General features: G+C 48.9%; 1 protein-coding gene across 2 annotated transcripts in view; it reads right to left on the minus strand.

Annotated features, from left to right (window-relative positions):
- The window catches only part of MKLN1 (muskelin 1), a 193,461-nt gene that overhangs the window by 23,219 nt on the left and 147,529 nt on the right, over nucleotides 1-22,713 (minus strand). For both annotated transcript variants that reach the window (XM_050936877.1, XM_050936878.1), the window contains 2 exons: nucleotides 2,116-2,263; nucleotides 820-934 (listed from right to left, as the gene is read on the minus strand). In XM_050936877.1, the coding sequence (XP_050792834.1) occupies nucleotides 820-934; nucleotides 2,116-2,263 (263 nt within the window). The remainder of the gene's footprint in view (nucleotides 1-819; nucleotides 935-2,115; nucleotides 2,264-22,713) is intronic.

Raw genomic sequence — 22,713 nt, forward strand, 5'->3', positions numbered from 1 at the left:
AACCACCCTCACTTGTACTATGCAATTGAATAGGACAGCATAAGCCAGCCAGCATGTGCTGCTCCGTATTGATTGAGCAGATCAAGATGGAGTGCTGCATGCATGGACTTAGCCTCCATGGGCTTTACCTATGTTTTAAACATGAGAATGATTGTGAGCTAAACTCACTACAAAACTTTATAGGCAGCATTTGTCCCATAGAGGCGGCCAAAAAAGCAGCCTAACTTAGCACTATCATGCCTATTAATATTATAAAGCAGGGGTCGGCAACCTTTCAGAAGTGCAGTGCCGAGTCTTCATTTATTCTTTCTAATTTAAGGTTTCGAGTGCCAGTAATACATTTTAATGTTTTTAGAAGGCCTCTTTCTGTAAGTCTATAATATATAACTAAACTATTGTTGTATGTAAAGTAAATAAGGTTTTTAAAATGTTTCAGAAGCTTCATTTAAAATTAAATTAAAATGCAGAGCCCCCCGGACTGATGGCCAGGACCCAGGCAGCGTGAGTGCCACTGAAAATCAGCTTGCATGCTGCCTTCAGCACGTGTGCCACAGGTTGCCTACCCCTGTTATAAAGGAAGCAGCAGCAGCTCAGTAACTCTTATGTTGAATTGATTCACCATCACCAATAGATCTTCCCATCACCCATAGGGCCAAACTCAACTATTAGACAAAGCTAAGTGCATTACACCATGTCATATCACCACCAGCTTCTTTTGCTTTATCACAGGCAAAGACACAACCATCTTCTTTTTTAGATCTACAGTTATGCCCACTAAATACAACTGAAATCTAGCACTCTGAAAATAGACACCCATACCTTGTGCAACTCATCATACACCAGCTGATGGGCAAACCTCGGGCAGGGCTCCTCTTCCTGAAGGCTTTTACTTGGATTATCTTTTGCTGCTTGATCATTCTTATAGACACAAGACCTGGAATACAAGGTAATATTCAAACAAACATTCTCCCACTAGCAAATGAGAATTAGCTACAGGTAGAACAAGCAGTTAGCGAAAGAGAAGGTTGCATAAAATGTGGTGGTTGATTAAAACTCACACTGTGTGCAAGGTAGGTATCTGGCTCCTTAACAGAGGGCTGTGGGAGACTATCAGAGAAAAGGCAGGCGACAAATGGCCATTCCAGGGAACAGGAGGTCTTATTTATTAGTTTCAGTTTGCCCCACCTAATCCCATATAAATATACCATATAGGAAATGACTTCCCTGTGAACCACAGTTGGCAACCTTACTTCAAGTCTGGTGTCGTATGAAACACTCACTTCCGAAGGGTAATATGTGATCGATACAGCATCAGAATGTAATTACATTTGCTTTCCACAACCAACTCTCTGTGTAACTTTTCACGAGTGATGTTCTCAAGTATTCGGATTCTAATATCTAAACTGTATTGTTAAATTTCTTCACCTAAATTTGGGTTACTACTGATTATGTATTTTTTGACTTTTAAAACAAACTTTGTATTTGTGGATAACCTAAGCACTATATCCAGATGTACAGGCACATTTCTTAACCCATGTATTATATAATTTTTCTTAACATTAGCTTTTTAATTTCTACTTCAGCTACGTTTTGCCTTATGCATGGTAGCTGTTACAGTACTCAGTAGGCAAACGGTTAATTTGAAACTGCTATAACATTTTAATTACATAGGGCAAAATTTTCAAAGCATTTAAATGACTTAGTAGCCCATGACCCATTAATTTAAGTGGGACAATGACTTCACCCATTAATTTTCTGGGGTCGTGTAGTGGCACCCAACTGGTATACATCACACGAAACAGGAGTAAGAGGAGAGGTTTGGATCAAAGATGCTACCTGGGAAGTGACCCTGGACCGTATGTTTTTAAAGGTCTCTCGCTGGAGGCCATCCCCTACCCACCCACCCAGTAAAGCTGCAGGGAAACCAAGTTATCCAACTCAGTAGGATGAAAGCCTGAGTCAACCCTGTCTGCATCTGAAAGTGTTGTAGGGGGAAGAGGCTTTTTAAATATACTACTTTCCTACCATCCCACAAGTACAAAATGGAATAATTTTCAAAAATTAGGGAGGTTAGCAACTGCATCTTGCTTTCAGAGAAGCTTTTCATTTACTTACCAGCTGTTCCTCACAATGTCATAAATCCAGAAAGAGTTCCTAACATTCTCTTCCCGTTTCTCTTTGTCTTTACTGAGCCCAGATAACACATGTATTTCGTTCAGTTCTGGATCAATGGTGGCTCTCTGAGTGAAACCTGTCATAGGAACTGTTCAGTAAGAGAGAAAGTAAATGTAACATCCTAAACAGAACAATGGAAGCAGATACCAGAGAAGGGAGAATTGAAGGAATCGGATATAATATGAAAATAAAATATAATCTGCAAGCAGAGTCTGCTTGTTAGGCATGGGGACCTCTATTTAGCTAGGTATTCTTTATTTAGCAGAGACTGGTTTTCTCTTATGTCCTGTACACTGCTGAGATATACTTGGTATTAAAGAAACACCTAAGTAAATCCTTTGATTTACACCAAGAACTTCTTTGCCTTTTAATTCCACGGTAATAAGGTGCCACATCTCTGTTAGAGGGAGAAGATTGCAAAGAACTACGGGCAATTGCTTCATTTTGATAATATTCAGTAGGGCACAATTTTTTTTTTTTTTTTTAAACCAAGACAAGGCTAAGTGGATTTTACTACACAGAGTTGCACCAGCTGAAGCTCAAGGTGTGGTTTTAAACAGTTAAATCAGTGCAAAAAGACTTTTTGGTTTAAACCAGGCTTATTTTGCTTTAGTTTAAACCTATTAGCAACAAGTTTAGGGTACACTGAAATGGACAGGGGTTTCTGCCAGCTTTTCTGTGAACTACGGCTGCTAAATCTCAGCAAGTGAAGGGAGCTCTGGGCCCTTTAAATTCCCGCCCGAGCCTGCCACCCCGAGGTGGTGGCGGCAGAGCTCCCACAGTGATTTAAAGGGCCTGGAGCTCTGCAGCAGCCAGAGCCCCGGACCCTTTAATTTGCCTCTGAGCCCCAGGGCTCCCAGCCACCTCTACAGCTGGTAGCTCCAGGGGTGATTTAAAGGCCCTGGGGCTCCCAGCCACAGCCGGATCCCCAGAGCCTTTAAATCTTGTAAGGCCCCGCCTCTTCTGGATGAGGCCACACCTCTTCCTGTTGAGGCCACACCCCCATTCAGGACTCCAGTGTACCAGTAATTCCTGCAAGTTACTTTCACCTCTGACCATGACAAAAAATAACTGACTACCCCTGGACAAAAGGGTACTGTGAGGAAGTTGTATTTTTTGCATTAAGAAAAGCTGTGGTATAAACATCAAGGTATTCTTCTCTTTTCTACCTTCAGATTTAGAAACAGTGACATACTGAAGATTCCTGAAGGTTTCATTTTATGTAGTTCCCCGAAACAGCGTCATCAAATTAGCAGTTTGGCAGTCCTAACTGTTTGTTGTGTAATTCTTATTTCCTGTTTCCCCAGGCAACCATCCTTTCAAATGCACTCATAACCAACACGTGATCTTTGTTTATCGATTCTGCTCGTCTCATTTTTCTTTCTGGGTCAGTTTACAAAGGCTGGTGAAGGTTCCTGGCTCTCAGTCAAGTTGCTTGGCAGGCGAACTCTCAAGGCGCTTACATGTAGCAAATTCTCCCTCCAATTAACTATGAAACTGCATACACGTATATAAAATCTTGTTCTTCCTTGGAAGGGAAGCCCTGTGCTAACTACTTTTTTACATTATTATGAAACAATATACAGAATTGCATTTTACAAGCCTGTTTGCAACAGATTTTAGTATTATGCTTCACTATTTTCATATGCTGGGTCAGGAAAGTAACTTACACTGATTTAAAAAAAATCTGGACAATACTCATTTCTCTACAAAAAGACACATAAGCCATTCAGTAAGTCTCATATTCAAATCTGTAGTCAGATAAAAACACAGACATATATAATACATCTAGTTCACACTTGAATATGTACAATGCACCAGTGAAACTGCACATTTAAGCACTGCTCAAGGTTCTTTCCAGGCTCCAATTATGCTCCTCAGTGGAAAGCACAAGTCCTTGGAGATCTTTAACTAACCTAGTCTTTCCCGCTCCTACCTGTAGCTTTTGTCTCAATTTCCATGTCAAGTTTACGAGTGAAAGGTTGCCTCTAGCTAGCAGCAATGCACATTTGAGCTGTTTCTGGCCTGTGCATCATCTTTAGTGATAAATAGAATTTGGTCAGAAATGTCATCTATGCAACACTACTATCTTCTGCCTTGCAAGCGAGGAAGAAATTGACCCAAAGACCCAGTACCTCACTCTCTCGTACCTGTGTTGGCTCTGTAGGACTATCCAGAGTAACGAACAGTTAAAAAAATAGTGCATATATACATAACAGACTCCCTAGGTCAGAGCTGCATTATAGTACAATTGAGAGGAATATGATGCATGTATTATACTATTGTACACATTGGAAGTATATAGACTTCTTTATAGAGAGGTAGAGTCAGTCAGTAAAATGTGATTTGTTGGGGGTTAGATATGTTAAAGAATTTCTTACTCTGACATTTCTTTGCTTTTAAGGGCTTATGTGGGTGGTTTTTCCCTTAACAGAAACCAGTTATGGTTGCTTTCAATTTCTTTCTTTGTGCGAACATAAATATATTCAGAAAAAAAGGGTGAGAAAACTGGGATCCTTGAAGAACAGACTATTTAGTTATAGCCTCCCTCTTTAAATGCTGTTGTAAAACACTTGCATTTCCCTCTGGCCTAGGAGTGATTCTCCATAGTGTATGAAGGATACTATATAAAGTAAGTTTATCGTATTTAAATGAAGAAGAAAATCTTTGAGAAAAGGTCATCCTGTAAGAGCAAAGAAAATACAAAGCTTACTGGCAAAGGTAACGAACAAAAGGGAGTAAGACCAGATGAGATCCACTCAAGGTGAAATTTCAGGGTTCACCTAGAATGAGAATAAAAAATGGTTCAAATTCACTCACTCCCCCACCCCCAAGTGTCAGTCAACCACCTCCTGACAAAAGGTTCAAAATGGAGGGAGTTTGGAGATGGATAGGAGGTAGGCCGCTTGCCACAGTATTGGTGTTTTAACATGGGGAAAGCGGTGGAACAGATAACCGCAGAACTAGAACCTCACACCTTGACCACATACACAAGTTGTATTACTTCAATTCACTTAGCTTAGAAACTGAAGTGGTTAAACACACAAGTTTGTGTTGAGACAAGGCCTTTTACTCAATCCTTTACACAGGAAGAGAAAGAAAGTAAAAATATTATTGGAACAGAATGAAAAAAGGCTCAGAACTGAACAAGTTCCTGAAAACAACAAAATTGATCAGACAGCAGTGGAACTAGGGCACGCTAATTGGAAGATGCTGGGTAGAGCAATATTTCAGCCTAGAAAACACTGAAACCTTGAAGGGTGTTTACCAGATGTTTGTTTGATTCTTATCAATGAGCACAAAAACATATAAACCACCAAACTGTACGAAAAACTAACCATTCCGATAGAAGGTACAACTTCAATATCTACATCTGGAGCACACAATGTATTAAGTACTTGATGGTAATTAAACTATAATGTAGTAACCTCAGTCATTTGAGGGGTGTACATGAGTAGTGAGCTTCTGAAAAGATGCGTTCTTGGGTATTCAGCCAACAAAAGTCTCTTTAAGAAGACATTTAAAAATATAAGTGCATGTAAAATTATTAAACCCTTACTAAAGGCAACAAATACTTGCTTGGGATCTACCATTCTGATGTCTTAGCATAACACGTGATGACCAATATGGGGACAGAGTCTCTCCTGCACCAAAATACATTCAGGATAAGGAGAGCGCATAGCTGTTCTTGAGGGATCATACTCATTTGTGGTAAATTAGGAGTATACACGCTCAGAACTGCTGCTCAGAAGTTCTGTTCCATTGCTCCCTACCTTCTCCCCTCCACTACACTGGGTGGGACGCCGCTGACACTGGAGCAGACTCCAGTGGTTTCACACCTGCTGAGAATTCCCCTCAGCCAGTGGTATCCCTCACGTGGTCAACTACAGCCAGTTCACATCTCCTCTGAGCCACTCAGGTGGTCCAAAGGGTACAGAAATGGGGCTCAGGAACTCGCCCATGACGCTGTGTGTCATTCCTTCAGAGAAGCCACTGGGCTCTCAATGCTTAAATCAACACTAAATCAAGGAAATAAGCCCATCTAATAGATGGAAGATGTTTTCATGGATTATCTCCATTATTTGTCAGTTCAGTGTCCAATTGCTCAGAATAAGAATACAGCAACAGGTGACTGTGATAAAGTTTTACGTTTCAGAACTTTCCTCAGAAACTGTTTATAATATTATGGCAAAAAAAACATTAGATTATTAGCAGCATGTATGGTGCAACCTTCCACATCTCGGAAACTGGCATATTTCTGAAACAGGAGAATGTAACCTGAGCTCTGCTGCAATGAGTCTTGATGTTCAGTGGGAGAGGTACAACAACCTACTGGCAACACAGTGAGATACACTGCGTTATCCACACAAGATATTCTTTGTGATGAGATGGCCTGGCCTTTGGAATGGCCAGAGATAGCCAAAAATAAATGGGAAGACAGTGAATGGTTTGGTTTTGCTGATGTAGTAAAGTAAGACTCGAGAATCATCCAGTTTACATAAACTTCTCTACCAACATATATGTGGCTTCAGAGAAAAGACAGATACATTAAGAGACTGATTCAAATGGAACTCAGACCAACTTGGCAAAAGACCTAGTATGCGCTTTCAACATTACCATGTCCCTGTGAAATATTGTGTAGGGAGGTCAACCATAAATCCTTGGCGCTCACTCATTCTCCTGGCCAAAGTGATAGCAACTACAATAGCCATCTGCAGAGTGAGATGAAGAAAGAAGCATTCCGAAAGGGGTTCAAAAGGAATCACCATGAGTTTCAAGAGGACAATGCTGAAGTTCCAGGCAGAGGCAGGTTTTCTGACCTGTGGATAAATATGTAGCAGACCCTTGAGGAACTTCAATATCATCAGGTGGGAAAAGACTAGCACAACTGCATGGCAGATGGGAACGCTGAGAACGTGAGAGGTGAAGCTCAGTGAAGGGTTAGAGTGTTTTACGTGCAGCAAGTCATTCAGGATCTTCAGTATTGTAGTTTGCAGAGGATCCAGGCCACGTTGGGATGCCCATAGAGAGAACTACTTCCATTTTGACAAATCATTTTTCTTGGTGGACATCCCTGCTCTGCACCAGAATTTCCTGAATTTGTCTAGAGCAATCCGTATCCATGATACTTAACCAACCAACATCCAGCCTATCAGATGGAGGGCCTTTGGAGCTGGATAGAGTACTTTACCACAGTGTGGTAAAATCAGGTCCAGATCTAACACTTGGCATTGTCCTTTGTGATAAACAGATCTATCACAGGAACCCCAGGACATTTATGTGAATTCTCATTGTCTTTTGTGAACCAGGTCAGATGCCACACCTGTCCCTGAGGAGTCTGATTAGAGTCTGTTTTCTCATGTTCTTGGGTTCTAGACATGATCCCAGTTCTGCAAGGATGTGAGGTGGCATCAAGTCCTTTCTGTCCATCGGGTGATTGATGGGAGAGAAGACTGATTTGAGCCTGACTTGCAGGTGAGGTATGGCAAGCAACATCACATATATGCATGCCAGCATATGGCCTAACATTCCAAGACAAGTCTACATTGTAGCCAGGCTTGATTTTATCTTGAGTAATACCAATTATAAGGACAGGAACCTATTTGGCAAGTACTCTCTCTTACCTGCTCCCATTAACTTTCAGGGGGATGAGAAGTGATTTTTCTTAGTTCAGTAGGAGACCCAGCTGGCTGAACAGAGAGAGAGAGAGAGAGACAGACAGAGAGAGAGAGAGAGAGAGAGAGAGAGACAGAGAGACAGAGAGACAGAGAGACAGAGAGACAGAGAGACAGAGAGACAGAGAGACAGAGAGACAGAGACAGAGACAGAGACAGAGAGAGAGAGACAGCGCGTAATCTAGGCTTGTTACAGTCTACTGCTGCAATCTGCCCTGATCAGCCAATCAATTTAAGGGTAGAATGTGGATGTCCCATCTCCTCAGGTGCATGCACCACTGTTATAAACAGATAGCTAAGGGTTAATGTCTCTTTCACCTGAAGCACCTGACCAGAGGACCAATCAGGAAACCGGATTTTTTCAACTCTGGGTGGAGGGAAGTGTGTGTCTGAGTCTTTGTTTTTCTGGCTGCCTGCTTTCTCTGAGTTTTGGAGAAGTAGTTCTACTTTCTAATCTTCTGTTTCTAAGTGTAAGGACAAAGAGATCAGATAGTAAGTTATATGGTTTCTTTTCTTTGGTATTTGCATGAATATAAGTGCTGGAGTGCTTTGATTTGTATTCTTTTTGAATAAGGCTGTTTATTCAATATTCTTTTAAGCAATTGACCCTGTATTGTATCATCTTAATACAGAGAGAACATTTGTACTTATTTTTCTTTCTTTTTATATAAAGCTTTCTTTTAAGACCTGTTGGAGTTTTCTTTACTTCAGGGAAATTGAGTCTGTACTCACCAGGGAATTGGTGGGAGGAAGAAATCAAGGGGAGATTTGTGTGTTGGATTGCTAGCCTGACTTTGGATTCCCTCTGGGGGAATAGGAAAGTACTTTTTTGTTTCCAGGATTGGGAACAGAGAGGGGGAGTCTCTCTGTGTAGTTTCACAGAGCTTGTGTCTGTGTATCTCTCCAGGAGCACCTGGAGGGGGGAAGGGAAAAAGGATTATTTCCCTTTGTTGTGAGACTCAAGGGATTTGGGTCTTGGGGTCCCCAGGGAAGGTTTTTCAGGAGGACCAGAGTGCCCCAAAACACTCTAATTTTTTGGGTGGTGGCAGCAGGTACCAGGTCCAAGCTGGTAACTAAGCTTGGAGGTTTTCATGCTAACCCCCATATTTTGGACGCTAAGGTCCAAATCTGGGACTAAGGTTATTACATGGTGTAGCAGTGGTGGGATATAGACAGAATCCGGAAGCCAGTAGGAATATTATATTTTTCTTTTCTCTGCTAAGGGCTTTTTAGCAGAGAGAAACAGTTGGTTTTAAAAGGGAACCAGAGAGAATTTTTTTTTTCTGCTCTCTCTCGCAGTTTGTGGCTTGCATGTTAAGGGTCTTTTGTCATGCAATTGCCCTCCCATTAGGAGGCAAGTACCAGCACTTATAGGCATGCAAATAAAGTGGTTTTTCTGGTTTCCCTTCATTGAACATTAGCTAGAGAGAGAAAAGGAAAATTAGCTAAAGGCACTGTTGCTAGGCAGACTTCAGGAGGCAACAGAGAACCTGCAGTTCAGAAGATAAACACCGGAGGGCACCCCAACACAAGAAAACAGGAACCATGACTTCTAAGGCAAAAATGGAGGCCGAAGAACAAATCAAAGAAGCTGAACACAGGCGACAACTGGAAATAAAACAAAAAGAGATGGAGATGAAAGAAAGAGAAGAACAGATCAAAGAGGCAGCCTACCAAAGAGAACAGGCAGCCAAAGAGGCAGCCAAAGAGGCAGCACACAAAAGAAAACTAGAAGAAGAAGAGGTGGCCTACCGAAGGAAACAAGCAGAAGATGAGTTGGCCCACAGAAGGAAGCAAGAAGAAGAGGAGGCGGCCCACCGCCGAGACATGGAAAAACAACAAAAAGAAATGGAAAAACAACAAAAAGAGAATGAAGAGAAGGAAAAACAGAGAAAACATGAACTGGAGATGGCAAAAGCTGGGCTGCCTGTGCCAGCCAACCCTAACAACCCGGCGCCAAATATTGCTCCACAGCACAGGAAATTTCCCACCTACAAGGCAGGTGATGACACCGAGGCCTTCTTGGAAAACTTTGAAAGAGCCTGTCTTGGGTACAGCATCCCCGAAGACCAGTACATGGTAGAATTAAGGCCACACCTCAGTGGACCTTTAGCAGAGGTGGCAGCTGAAATGCCTAAGCAGCAAATGAATGACTATAAACTTTTTCAAACCAAGGCCAGATACAGGATGGGGATAACCCCAGATCATGCCCGTCGGCGCTTCAGAACCCAAAAGTGGAAACCAGAGGTGTCATTTCCCAAACACGCCTACTACATTGCAAAAAACTATGAGGCCTGGCTAACAGGAAACAACATTCAAACCTTGGAAGAACTGAACCTCCTCATACAAATGGAGCAGTTCTTGGATGGTGTTCCTGAAAACATCACACGGTACATACAAGATGGAAACCCCAAGAATATCGCTGAGGCGGGGGAGATTGGAGCCAAATGGATGGAACTGGCAGAAAGCAAGAAAGCTACTGTCAAGGGGAACGATTACCCCAGGGGGCACACAGACCATAAACCCTACAACCGAGGACAGCCAAAGACCCCACATACCACCCAAGTAAAGCCACAGATACCCTACCCTTCAACCTCACCAGTCTCCAGTAACTCACCTCGGCCCAGTGACCCATCAGATGGAAGATGCTTTAAGTGTAATTAACTGGGACATATCAAGGCCAAGTGTCCCAAGAACACCATGCGAGCGCAATTCATTACACCACCATCACACCAAAGATCCCCAGGCCCGGATGCCTCTCAAATACCCTTGGAGCGAAGGGAAAATTTGAGAGTGGGCGGAAAGAAGGTTACTGCGTGGAGAGACACGGGGGCACAAGTGTCAGCTATCCACCAATCCTTCGTTGACCCCAAATTCATCAACCCAAAGGCCAAAGTTACAATTTACCCCTTCATGTCACAAGCTGTAGACTTGCCTACAGCTCAACTGCCTGTCCAGTACAAAGGCTGGTCAGGAATGTGGACTTTTGCAGTCTATGACAATTATCCTATCCCCATGCTACTGGGGGAAGACTTGGCCAACCAGGTGAGGCGGGCCAAGAGAGTGGGAATGGTTACACGTAGCCAAACCAGGCAAGCTTCCAGACCCATTCCTGTTCCTGAACCGTCCACAGAGGCCCCGTCTGTGTTACCAGAGACCCAGACAGAGGTAGTGGACCCGGATTCCATGCCTACCACTGAAACAGCCACAGCATCTCCAGTCCCAGGCCCGGAACTGGAACAGCAACCAGCACCAGCAAGTGCAACTACATCTTCAAACTCAACGCCAGAGGGCGCCAGCGAGCCAAAACTGGCAGAAGCAACAGACAGCCATACCCAAAAGGCTCAGCCAGAGCCTGAAATACCCTCAGGTGCACCAGCGGAGCGCGGTTCACCAGCAACGGAAACAACCCCATCACCTACATCGCTTCCAGAGGGACCAAGCCCAAGTCCACAGTCTGAGGAAGAACTGGTGACCCCAGACTCAAGGGAACAGTTCCAGACTGAGCAGGAAGCGGATGACAGCCTTCAGAAAGCTTGGGCGGCGGCACGGAGCACCCCACCGCCTCTCAGCTCTTCTAATCGATCCCGGTTTGTTATAGACCAAGGACTTTTATACAAGGAGACTCTTTCTGGTGGACACCGGGAAGAATGGCAGCCGCAAAAACAGTTGGTGGTTCCAACTAAGTACCGGGGGAAGCTCTTAAGCTTAGCCCATGATCATCCCAGTGGCCATGCTGGGGTGAACAGAACCAAGGACCGGTTGGGGAAGTCCTTCCACTGGGAGGGGATGGGCAAGAACGTTGCCAAGTATGTCCGGAAGACGGTGGCGTGGAAGAGGTGAACCTCTCAACCACTCTGGAACGTCTGCAGCGGCAGCAAATCAAGGAGCTGTGCACTAGCTTCGCCCCATTGTTCTCAGCCACCCCAGGACGGACTGAACGGGCATACCACTCCATTGATACAGGTAATGCTCACCCAATCAGAACCCCACCCTACCGAGTGTCTCCTCATGCCCAAGCTGCTATAGAACGGGAGATCCAGAACATGCTACAGATGGGTATAATCCGCTCATCTACCAGTGCATGGGCATCTCCAGTGGTTCTGGTACCCAAACCAGATGGGGAAATACGCTTTTGCGTGGACTACCATAAGCTAAATGCGGTAACTCGTCCGGACAACTATCCAATGCCACGTACCGATGAGCTATTGGAAAAGTTGGGACGTGCCCAGTTCATCTCTACAATAGACTTAACCAAGGGGTACTGGCAAGTACCGCTAGATGAACCTGCCAAGGAGAGGTCAGCATTCGTCACCCATGCGGGGGTGTATGAATTCAATGTCCTTCCTTTCGGCCTTCGAAATGCACCCGCCACCTTCCAGAGGCTGGTAGATGGTCTACTAGCTGGACTGGGAGAATTTGCAGTTGCCTACCTCGATGATGTGGCCATTTTTTCAGACTCCTGGCCCGAACACCTACTACACCTGGAAAAGGTCTTTGAGCGCATCAGGCAGGCAGGACTAACTGTTAAGGCCAAAAAGTGTCAAATAGGCCAAAACAGAGTGACTTACCTGGGGCACCAGGTGGGTCGAGGAACCATAAACCCCCTACAGGCCAAGGTGGATGCTATCCAAAAGTGGCCTGTCCCACAGTCAAAGAAGCAGGTCCAATCCTTCTTAGGCTTGGCCGGATACTACAGGCGATTTGTACCACACTACAGCCAAATCGCTGCCCCACTGACCGACCTGACCAAAAAGACCCAGCCAAATGCAGTTAAGTGGACTGATGAGTGTCAAAAGGCCTTTACCCAACTTAAGGCAACGCTCATGTCGGACCCTGTGCTCAGGGCCCCGGATTTTGACAAGCCATTCCTAGTAACCACAGATGCATCTGAGCGTGGTATAGGAGCAGTGCTCATGCAGGAAGCAACAGATCACAACTTCCATCCTGTCGTGTTTCTCAGCAAGAAACTGTCTGAGAGGGAAAGTCACTGGTCAGTCAGTGAAAAGGAATGCTATGCCATTGTGTACGCCCTGGAAAAGCTACGCCCATATGTTTGGGGATGGCGGTTCCAACTACAAACTGACCATGCTGCACTAAAGTGGCTTCATACTGCCAAGGGGAACAACAAGAAACTTCTTCGTTGGAGTTTAGCTCTCCAATATTTTGATTTTAAAATTCAACACATCACAGGAGCTTCTAACAAAGTAGCTGATGCACTCTCCCGTGAGAGTTTCCCAGAATTCAGTAGTTAAAAAGTGTTCTTGAAATGTAAAAGTCTGTTAGTTATATACTTAGAAGTATATGTAAAGGCCTATGTGTTGTATTAATCTGTTTATTTTCAAGTTCTAGAAGGAAATCGCCGCCAGTGAGCTTCCCCACTGTCTGCAATTTGGGGGGCGTGTCATAAACAGATAGCTAAGGGTTAATGTCTCTTTCACCTGAAGCACCTGACCAGAGGACCAATCAGGAAACCGGATTTTTTCAACTCTGGGTGGAGGGAAGTGTGTGTCTGAGTCTTTGTTTTTCTGGCTGCCTGCTTTCTCTGAGTTTTGGAGAAAAGACGGTTACTCACCTTTGTAACTGTTGTTCTTCGAGATGTGTTGCTCACATCCATTCCAGTTAGGTGTGCGCGCCGCGCGTGCACGTTCGTCGGAAACTTTTTACCCTAGCAACTCCAGTGGGCCGGCAGGTCGCCCCCTGGAGTGGAGCCGCCATGGCGCCCAATATATATCCCTGCCGGCCCACCCGCTCCTCAGTTCCTTCTTGCCGGCGACTCCGACAGTGGGGAAGGAGGGCGGGTGTGGAATGGATGTGAGCAACACATCTCGAAGAACAACAGTTACAAAGGTGAGTAACCGTCTTTTCTTCTTCGAGTGATTGCTCACATCCATTCCAGTTAGGTGAATCCCAAGCCATACCTAGGCGGTGGGGTCGGAGCGAGAAGTCGCGGCATGGAGCACAGCAGATCCGAAGGCCGCATCCTCTCTAGACTGCTGGACCAGGGCGTAGTGGGAAGCAAAGGTGTGGACCGATGACCAGGTCGCTGCCCGACAGATTTCCTGGATGGGCACACGGGCAAGGAAAGCCAGCGACGACGCCTGCGCCCTGGTAGAATGCGCAGTCACACGGCCCGTAGGGACGTGGGCCAAGTCATAGCAGGTCCTGATGCAGGACGTTACCCAAGAGGATAACCTCTGGGAGGAGATAGGAAGCCCTTTCATGCGGTCCGCTACTGCCACGAAAAGCTGGGGGGATTTGCGGAAGGGCTTAGTCCTCTCCACGTAAAACGCGAGAGCCCTACGGACATCAAGCGAGTGGAGCTGCTGCTCCCTGCCTGAGGAGTGAGGTTTCGGGAAAAAAACCAGGAGGAATATCTCTTGGTTGACGTGGAAGGCTGAGACCACCTTGGGGAGAAAAGCAGGGTGTGGTCTCAGCTGCACCTTGTCCTTGTGGAAGACCGTATATGGGGGGTCTACCACAAGAGCCCGGAGTTCCGACACCCGTCTAGCTGAGGTGATAGCTACTAGAAAGGCCGTCTTCCAAGAGAGGTAAAGCAGGGAGCAAGTAGCTAACGGCTCAAAGGGGGGCCCCATGAGCCGGGACAACACCAGGTTAAGATCCCAGGTTGGAGCAGGGGGACGGACGTTAGGGTATAAACGTTCCAGCCCCTTAAGGAATCTAGACACCGTCGGGTGGGAAAAAACAGAGCGACCATCCGCACCCGGGTGAAAGGTGGAGATAGCTGCCAGGTGGACTCGTAACGACGATATGGCCAGACCTTGCCCTTTGAGGGACCAAATGTAGTCTAAGATGTCGGCTACTGAAACTTCCATAGGGCGGAGATTTCTCTCCACGCACCAATAGGAGAAGCGCTTCCATTTGGCCAAATATGTCGCTCTTGTGGACGGCTTCCTGCTGCCCAAGAGCACCTCCCTCACCGGCGTGGAACAGCGCAGCTCAGAGCCAGTCAGCCACGCAGGAGCCACGCCGCTAGGTGCAGCGACTGCAGGTCCGGGTGACAGAGGGTCCCGTGCTCCTGGGTAATCAGGTCCGGATGAAGGGGCAGGGGAACTGGGTCGGCTATGGTCAGGTCCAGCAGCATGGGGTACCAGTGCTGTCTGGGCCATGCCGGGGCTACCATGATCACGTGAGCCCTGTCCCTGCGCACCTTCAGAAGGACCCTGTGGACCAACGGGAATGGGGGAAACGCATAGTACAGGTGGGTCGACCACTGGATGAGGAAGGCATCCGCTATCGACCCGGGCTCCCTGCCCTGAAAGGAGCAGAACGCTTGGCACTTCCTGTTCCCCTTGGACGCGAAGAGGTCCACCCGGGGATAACCCCACCTCCGGAAGATGGAGAGGGCGACGTCTGGGCGGAGGGACCACTCGTGTGACAGGAAGGATCTGCTCAATCGATCCGCCAGCGTGTTCCGTACTCCGGGGAGGAAGGAAGCCATGAGGTGAATGGAGTGGGCTACACAAAAGTCCCAGAGTCGTATCGCCTCGTGGCACAGGGAGGAGGATCTGGTGCCGCCCTGCTTGTTGATATAATACATGGTCGTCGTGTTGTCGGTGAACACCGCGACACAACGACCCTGGAGCTGATGACAGAACGTTTGACAAGCAAGACGGATCGCTCTCAACTCCCGCATGTTGATGTGTAGCCCCACCTCCTCCTGGGACCACAGGCCCTGCGTCCTCAGGGTCCCTGCGTGGGCCCCCCAGCCGAGATCTGAGGCATCTGTTGTTAGGGACACCGAGGGCTGAGATGGGTGGAAGGGGAGACCCGCACACAACACTGACTGGTCCAGCCCCCAGCCGAGAGAATCTAAGACCCCCTGGGGGATCGTGATTAACATATCTAGTGGCTGTCTTGTCGGCCTGTAATGACCGATGAGCCACAGCTGGAGTGGCCTCATGCGGAGCCGAGCGTAATTGGTCACGAAAGTACAGGCCGCCATGTGGCCTAGCAGGGTTAGACACGTCCTCACTGACGTCAAGGGGGCTGTCTGTAGCCGTTGCACGATGGCCGACAAGGCCTGGAACCGCTGCAATGGCAGCAAGGCCCTGCCCACAGTGGCGTCCAGGACGGCCCCGATGAATTCCACCCTTTGTGTGGGGGCCAGGGTGGACTTGTCTGTGTTCACCAAGAGGCCCAGAGCGGCGAACATGTCGGTGATCACACGGACATGGCTGCAGACTTGTTGGTGCGACGTGCCTCGAATCAACCAATCGTCCAGATACGGGAACACGTGGATACGACTGCGCCGAAGCTGCGCCACAACAACTGCCATGCATTTCGTAAACACTCTCGGGGCCGTGGACAAGCCAAATGGGAGGACTGCAAATTGGTAATGCAGAGACCCCACACGGAAGCGAAGGAAGCGCCTGTGGGGTGGCCAGATAGCAATGTGAAAATACGCGTCCTGCATGTCGAGGGCGGCGTACCAGTCTCCCGGATCCAGGGATGGGATAATGGTCCCCAAGGAAACCATGCGGAACTTCAACTTCACCAGGTACTTGTTGAGCTCTCGCAGGTCGAGGATAGGCCTGAGGCCTCCCTTGGCCTTGGGGATCAGAAAGTAGCGGGAATAAAACCCCTTGCCTTTCTCGTTCTCCGGCACCGCCTCTATAGCTCCTTTGCCGAGGAGCGTCTGCACCTCCTGCCGAAGGAATTGCTCGTGAGAGGGGTCCCTGAAGAGGGACGAGGAAGGGGGGCGGGGAGGAGGAAATGAAACAAACTGCAGGCGGTATCCCGACTGCACCGTGCGTAAGACCCAGCGGTCTGATGTTATTAGGGACCACGCCGGGAGGAAAAACGAAAGGCGGTTGGAAAACGGGGGGAAAGGATCCATTGGGGAAACTGTTACTGCGCCCTCGGGCGCACCTTCAAAATGAAGGCTTGGGTCCAGGCGGGGGCTTAGAGGAGCCTTGGTTTTGCCCCCCTTGGTTCCCCGAGTGCCTGCGCCTTCCGTTCCTGCCGCGGCGCCTGTTAAGGTCCTGCCGCTGGCGGAACTGGGAATACGGCCTGCGCTGTTGTTGTTGCTGCGGCCGGAAGGGTCTACGTTGCGTCACTGGTGTGTGCATCCCTAGTGACCGCATGATAACTCGGTTATCTTTCAGACTCTTGAGTCTGGGATCTGTCTTGTCTGAGAATAATCCTTGGCCTTCGAAAGGAAGGTCCTGAATAGTATGCTGGAGCTCCGGCGGAAGGCCGGAAACCTGCAGCCAGGAGAGGCGACGCATAGTTACACCCGACGCGAGGGTACGGGCAGCCGAATCCGCAGCGTCCAAAGAGGCTTGCAAGGACGTGCGTGCGACCTTCTTGCCTTCCTCTAAGATGGCCGTAAACTCCTGACGAGCATCTTGTGGCAGCAGCTCCTTGAATTTATCCGCTGCCACCCAGGAGTTGAATGCGTATCTGCTTAACAGGGCCTGCTGGTTGGAGACCCTGAGCTGCAGCGCCCCAGCCGAGTACACCTTACGGCCGAGGAGATCCATCCGCCTGGCCTCCCTGGATTTGGGGGCCGGAGCCTCCTGGCCGTGACGCTCTTTATCGTTGATGGACTGGACCACGAGGGAACACGGAGTCGGGTGTACATGGAGGTACTCGTAGCCCTTAGAAGGAGCCATGTACTTCCTCTCGACGCCCTTCGCAGTGGGAGGAATGGAGGCCGGAGACTGCCAGATGGTGTTGGCGTTGGCCTGGATGGTCCGTATGAACGGCAGGGCGACCCTGGTGGGAGCGTCTGCCGAGAGGATGGTCACAATAGGGTCCTCTACCTCCGAGACCTCCTCAGCTTGCAGACTCAGATTTTGGGCTACTCGCCTGAGGAGGTCCTGGTGCGCCCTGAGGTCCAGCGGGGGGGGGGCTGTTGGAGGAGGTCCCAGCCACCGCTTCGTCAGGGGAGGAGGATGAGGAGACCCCCGGCAAGAGAGTGTCTAATGGGGGGTCTCCCTCGGCCCTCGCCTCTGCCTCAGGAGCCAAAGCGGAGTCCTGATGCTTGGACCCTTCCTCCCCATCCGGGGAGGGAGGGGGGCGAGACAAGGAGGCTTCAGGTGCCCTGCGCTCCGCAGTTACCGGCCTAGCAGGGAGCTGTTGGGGGCCCTGGGCCTGATGGTATGCCCAGGGTGTCCAGAAACCCCATTGCTGCGGGCCTTGGTCCTGCTGTGGAGGCTCACTGAAGAGCGCCGCCTGCCGGTCGGTGCCGAGCGCGTAGCCACTGTCCGTTAATGAAGACACGGACGGCTGTCTAGAGGGCCATGGCGGGGCGGACCCTGGATGGTAAGGGTCCGCGCGGGCCGGCACGGGCGATCGTCTCGGTGCCGGGGACCGGTGCCGGGAGTTCTATCGGTGCCGGGATCAGGACCGGGTTCTGTCACGGTGCCGGGATCTGGACCGGTACCGAGCGCCGCTTCGGTGCCGGGATCGGGACCTGCCACCGGTTCGGTGCCGGGAGGTCGACCGGGACCGGGACCTGCCACCGGTTCGGTGCCGGGAGGTCGACCGGGACCGGGACCTGCCACCAGCTCGGCGCCGGGAGGTCGACCGGTGCGGCGAATGTCTGGATCGGCTCCTGGAGTCGCGGTGCCGGTAACGGCGGCTGGAGTCCGACCACGATCGTCGTGATGTCGACCGGTGCCGCGAGTGCGACCGGTACCGCTGAGGGGAGCGGTGCCGGGACTGCGAGCGGCGGCGGGATCTGGAGCGACCGTGCCGTCGGGACCTGGATCGAGACCGTGAGTCCCGAGACGGTGCCGACATCATAGGCTTGCCTCTGGACACGACCCGCACCGGAGGTACCGGGGGTGGTAGCTGAGTGGGCTCGGTCATGGCTATAAGGTCCCGTGCCGAGGCGAAGGTCTCTGGTGTGGATGGCACCACTATCTCGACCCCAGATGTCATGGGGGAGCTTGGCGGCACCGGACTCGACGGACCCGCCGGGCCCGGAGTCGACGGTGCCGGCGGCGCCGCGGCCGATGTTGAGGCCGGGCGCTCCACTCGGGTCTGCCTGGCCGGAGTAATGGACTTCGACGGCCTAGGCTCTGCCCCCGGTGCCGGAGAAGGTCGGTGCCGGGGAGTCTTCTCGGTGCCGGTGCGATCCGGTGCCGGCGCCGACATCACGGCCTGCGAAGCCGCCGGGTCAAGTGCTGCCTCCATAAGGAGAGTCCGGAGCCTTTGATCCCTCTCCTTCTTAGTCCTTGGCTTAAAAGCCTTGCAGATGCGGCACTTGTCGGATCTGTGCGATTCCCCCAGGCACTTCAGGCACGCGTCGTGGGGATCGCTGGTAGGCATCGGCTTCTTGCAGGCCGCACACTGCTTGAAGCCCGGCGAACCAGGCATGAGCCCGGTGCCGGGTGCCGGGAAGGGCTAAGCCCCCGGCGAAAAACTATTTACAACTACTTATCAGTTAACTACTACTATCTACTTAACAATCTAACTAACAACTACAATAGAGATAACGATAGAGAACAAGGAGAGCTAGGGACGTGGAGGACAGCTATGCCGCGCTCCACAGTTCCAACGACCGACACGGCGGTAAGAAGGAACTGAGGAGCGGGTGGGCCGGCAGGGATATATATTGGGCGCCATGGCGGCGCCACTCCAGGGGGCGACCTGCCGGCCCACTGGAGTTGCTAGGGTAAAAAGTTTCCGACGAACGTGCACGCGCAGCGCGCACACCTAACTGGAATGGATGTGAGCAATCACTCGAAGAAGAAGTAGTTCTACTTTCTAATCTTCTGTTTCTAAGTGTAAGGACAAAGAGATCAGATAGTAAGTTATATGGTTTCTTTTCTTTGGTATTTGCATGAATATAAGTGCTGGAGTGCTTTGATTTGTATTCTTTTTGAATAAGGCTGTTTATTCAATATTCTTTTAAGCAATTGACCCTGTATTGTATCATCTTAATACAGAGAGAACATTTGTACTTATTTTTCTTTCTTTTTATATAAAGCTTTCTTTTAAGACCTGTTGGAGTTTTCTTTACTTCAGGGAAATTGAGTCTGTACTCACCAGGGAATTGGTGGGAGGAAGAAATCAAGGGGAGATTTGTGTGTTGGATTGCTAGCCTGACTTTGGATTCCCTCTGGGGGAATAGGAAAGTACTTTTTTGTTTCCAGGATTGGGAACAGAGAGGGGGAGTCTCTCTGTGTAGTTTCACAGAGCTTGTGTCTGTGTATCTCTCCAGGAGCACCTGGAGGGGGGAAGGGAAAAAGGATTATTTCCCTTTGTTGTGAGACTCAAGGGATTTGGGTCTTGGGGTCCCCAGGGAAGGTTTTTCAGGAGGACCAGAGTGCCCCAAAACACTCTAATTTTTTGGGTGGTGGCAGCAGGTACCAGGTCCAAGCTGGTAACTAAGCTTGGAGGTTTTCATGCTAACCCCCATATTTTGGACGCTAAGGTCCAAATCTGGGACTAAGGTTATTACAACCACTACCACCAGGCACATTTTGCAAAAACTCTCGGGCCAACGAAGTGTCTGAAGGGAAGTACCTTGTACTGATAGTCATTTGGCTGCAGAGTGAATCTCAAGTACTTTCTGTGGGTCAGTGGATGGCAACTTGTAAGTATGTGTCCTACAAGCTGAGAACTATGAACCAGTTTTAAGTCTGCTGAAAAGGAATGGTGGAGGCAAGCTTTATCATTCTGAATCTCAGATGGCATATGTATTTGTTCATTCTCCTCAGGTCTAGGAGAGGAGGAAGACTCTCTCTTCTTCAGGAGAAGGAAATATTAGGAGTAGAAATCTACTCCCCTGTACACCTGAGGTACCAGTTCTACGCCTCTCAGATGCAGCAATGGGGCCACTGTCTGCAATAGGCTCTCATGAGAAGGGACCCTGAAGAGGGCTAGGGAAGCAGCTAGGATAGGGAGTAAGTGTGGAAATGAAGCCAATGGCAGCCATGGGAAATGATGTCCAACATCCATTTTCTGTTGTAAGGAGTAGACCAAGCCCAGTGGAAAGGGGCAAGGCAATAGCAAGCTTCTGATGCAACATCAGAGCTCCATGTCCCTGTCAAACGTTCTGCCTCTGTGATGCTGCAGGGGGAATGATTGAGGACAACAATGGGTGTCTCCTGCAGTAGTGGGATCTTTTTCTTGGCGGGTACTCTGGCTGTCTGCTCTGGGAGTAGGACTAGATCTTCTGCTGAGATTGACAATTACAGTACTTTCCATGAGAGCCTATATTACACACACACACGATCGTAACATGGCCTTCAAGCCTTTCAGCAAATGGAGCACTTCATCTAGAGATGGAAGCTCTTCAGGCATAAGGCATATTGATATAGAGCTACACCCCTTCAAAGAGAAGATCCTCTTCTGGGATGCCTGATACTAGCTGCCATGAAAAATTAGTGTCTTATTTAATGTGTTCTTAGCCACTTACAGAGCTGTCCTGGCCCCCATTTGGTCCTCTTATGATCCCCTTCAGTTCCTCCCTGTTGTCCTGTGGGATTTTGGACAGGAAGGGACTTACTCTCTTCTAGGTGAGAAAGTTACATTGTATGAACAGCCTGGTAGCTTGCAACACAGAGCTACAATGAAGTGGAGGAATATACTTTACTTGTTTGGATTCTTTTGCTTTGAGATGCCTTCTTGAAGTGAACTTCTCTTGGATTGCCAATGCCATCAGAAACCCAGGATCCGGGCATGCACCAAAGTGACAGAAGTGCTTTGGTGGCAGCAGGGTATCTATTTTCCCTACTTGCTTAGATGCAAAGGCCAGAGTATCCAGGGTCTTTCACAGTCCCTTCACTAGCTTGATTAAGCCCTTGTTGAGTAGAAGGGAGATCCTGGCTGAGTTCGCAGAGCTCACTATATCAAAGAGTTTACAAGACCTCACCTGGACTACTGTGGTTTCAATGGCAGGGGCTCTGTGGTCTGTGAGAGGAGTTCCTGGAAAGCCTTCGAGTTGACCACCTGTGCCAGGGCCACTGCTTCACGTGGTGACTATGACAATTCCTTCAGCTGGGGCTGGATTTGTTGCTGTCCCTTCATTGTTTGAGTCGGTGGCCTCCCTATTGATGCTGCTGGGGAGCAGAATCTCTTCCTCTTGACTGCGGAACAGCAGGAGGATTTGTTCCAGTACATATAGGATGGATAGTCCCCAGTATGGCTAAGGGAGCATGCTATGGGGTACTGGCTAGGTTGAAGTTGGCCAGCCCAGTGCCATTAATATCTTGCTTGGAATGGGAGTCCTCCAACAGTAAGGGATAGGAATCCCTACTTGATGCCAGCAAGAACAAATAGGTCACAGAGAGTGATGAGGTGTATTCTTCCTCAAATGGTAGGGACAGAGTGGTGTTCCCCTGAGGCCAGCAGCTGTTTTGGTGCGGAGCATGTCTCCAGTTCTTCCTTGAGGTATGACCCTCGACAGACTCAGCTATTGGTGCAGGTGTCAGCAGTGAGATTGGCACCAGACCAAAAGCCCCTTGCGCCTCACCAGCCAACCAGCTTGCCTCCTCCAATTTTGGAGATGTAAGGAGTTTGGAAGCTGTGTCTTTGGAAGAATGGCATTAAAGTCCTCCTTGAGAGGTGGTTCCATGTGGCGCTTGGAGCCATGTTTATGCTCCATCTGGTCTTGCCTCTTGATGCTGCCCTTTGGTGTGAGGACACCAGCACGGTCAGGTTCAGAGATGAGGTAACTCATGCCATTGCTGAGGCTGCCCATGACGAGATAGTTGGTGTTGAGGTTGCAATGTTATTGGCATCTTCTTTGATGACTTCTTCTCTCCGAGGCCCAGAGTATGGTGTCTGCTCAAGGGAGCACTGGTCAAAGATTTTTCAGCTCCAGTCTGGCTGTTGGCAATCTCCTCAGGGTTAATAGTATCCCACAGGCTGGTCTATAAGATAT

This window comes from Gopherus flavomarginatus, chromosome 1, assembly GCF_025201925.1.
Source record: "Gopherus flavomarginatus isolate rGopFla2 chromosome 1, rGopFla2.mat.asm, whole genome shotgun sequence".
In the NCBI taxonomy this organism is placed as follows: Eukaryota; Metazoa; Chordata; order Testudines; family Testudinidae; genus Gopherus; species Gopherus flavomarginatus.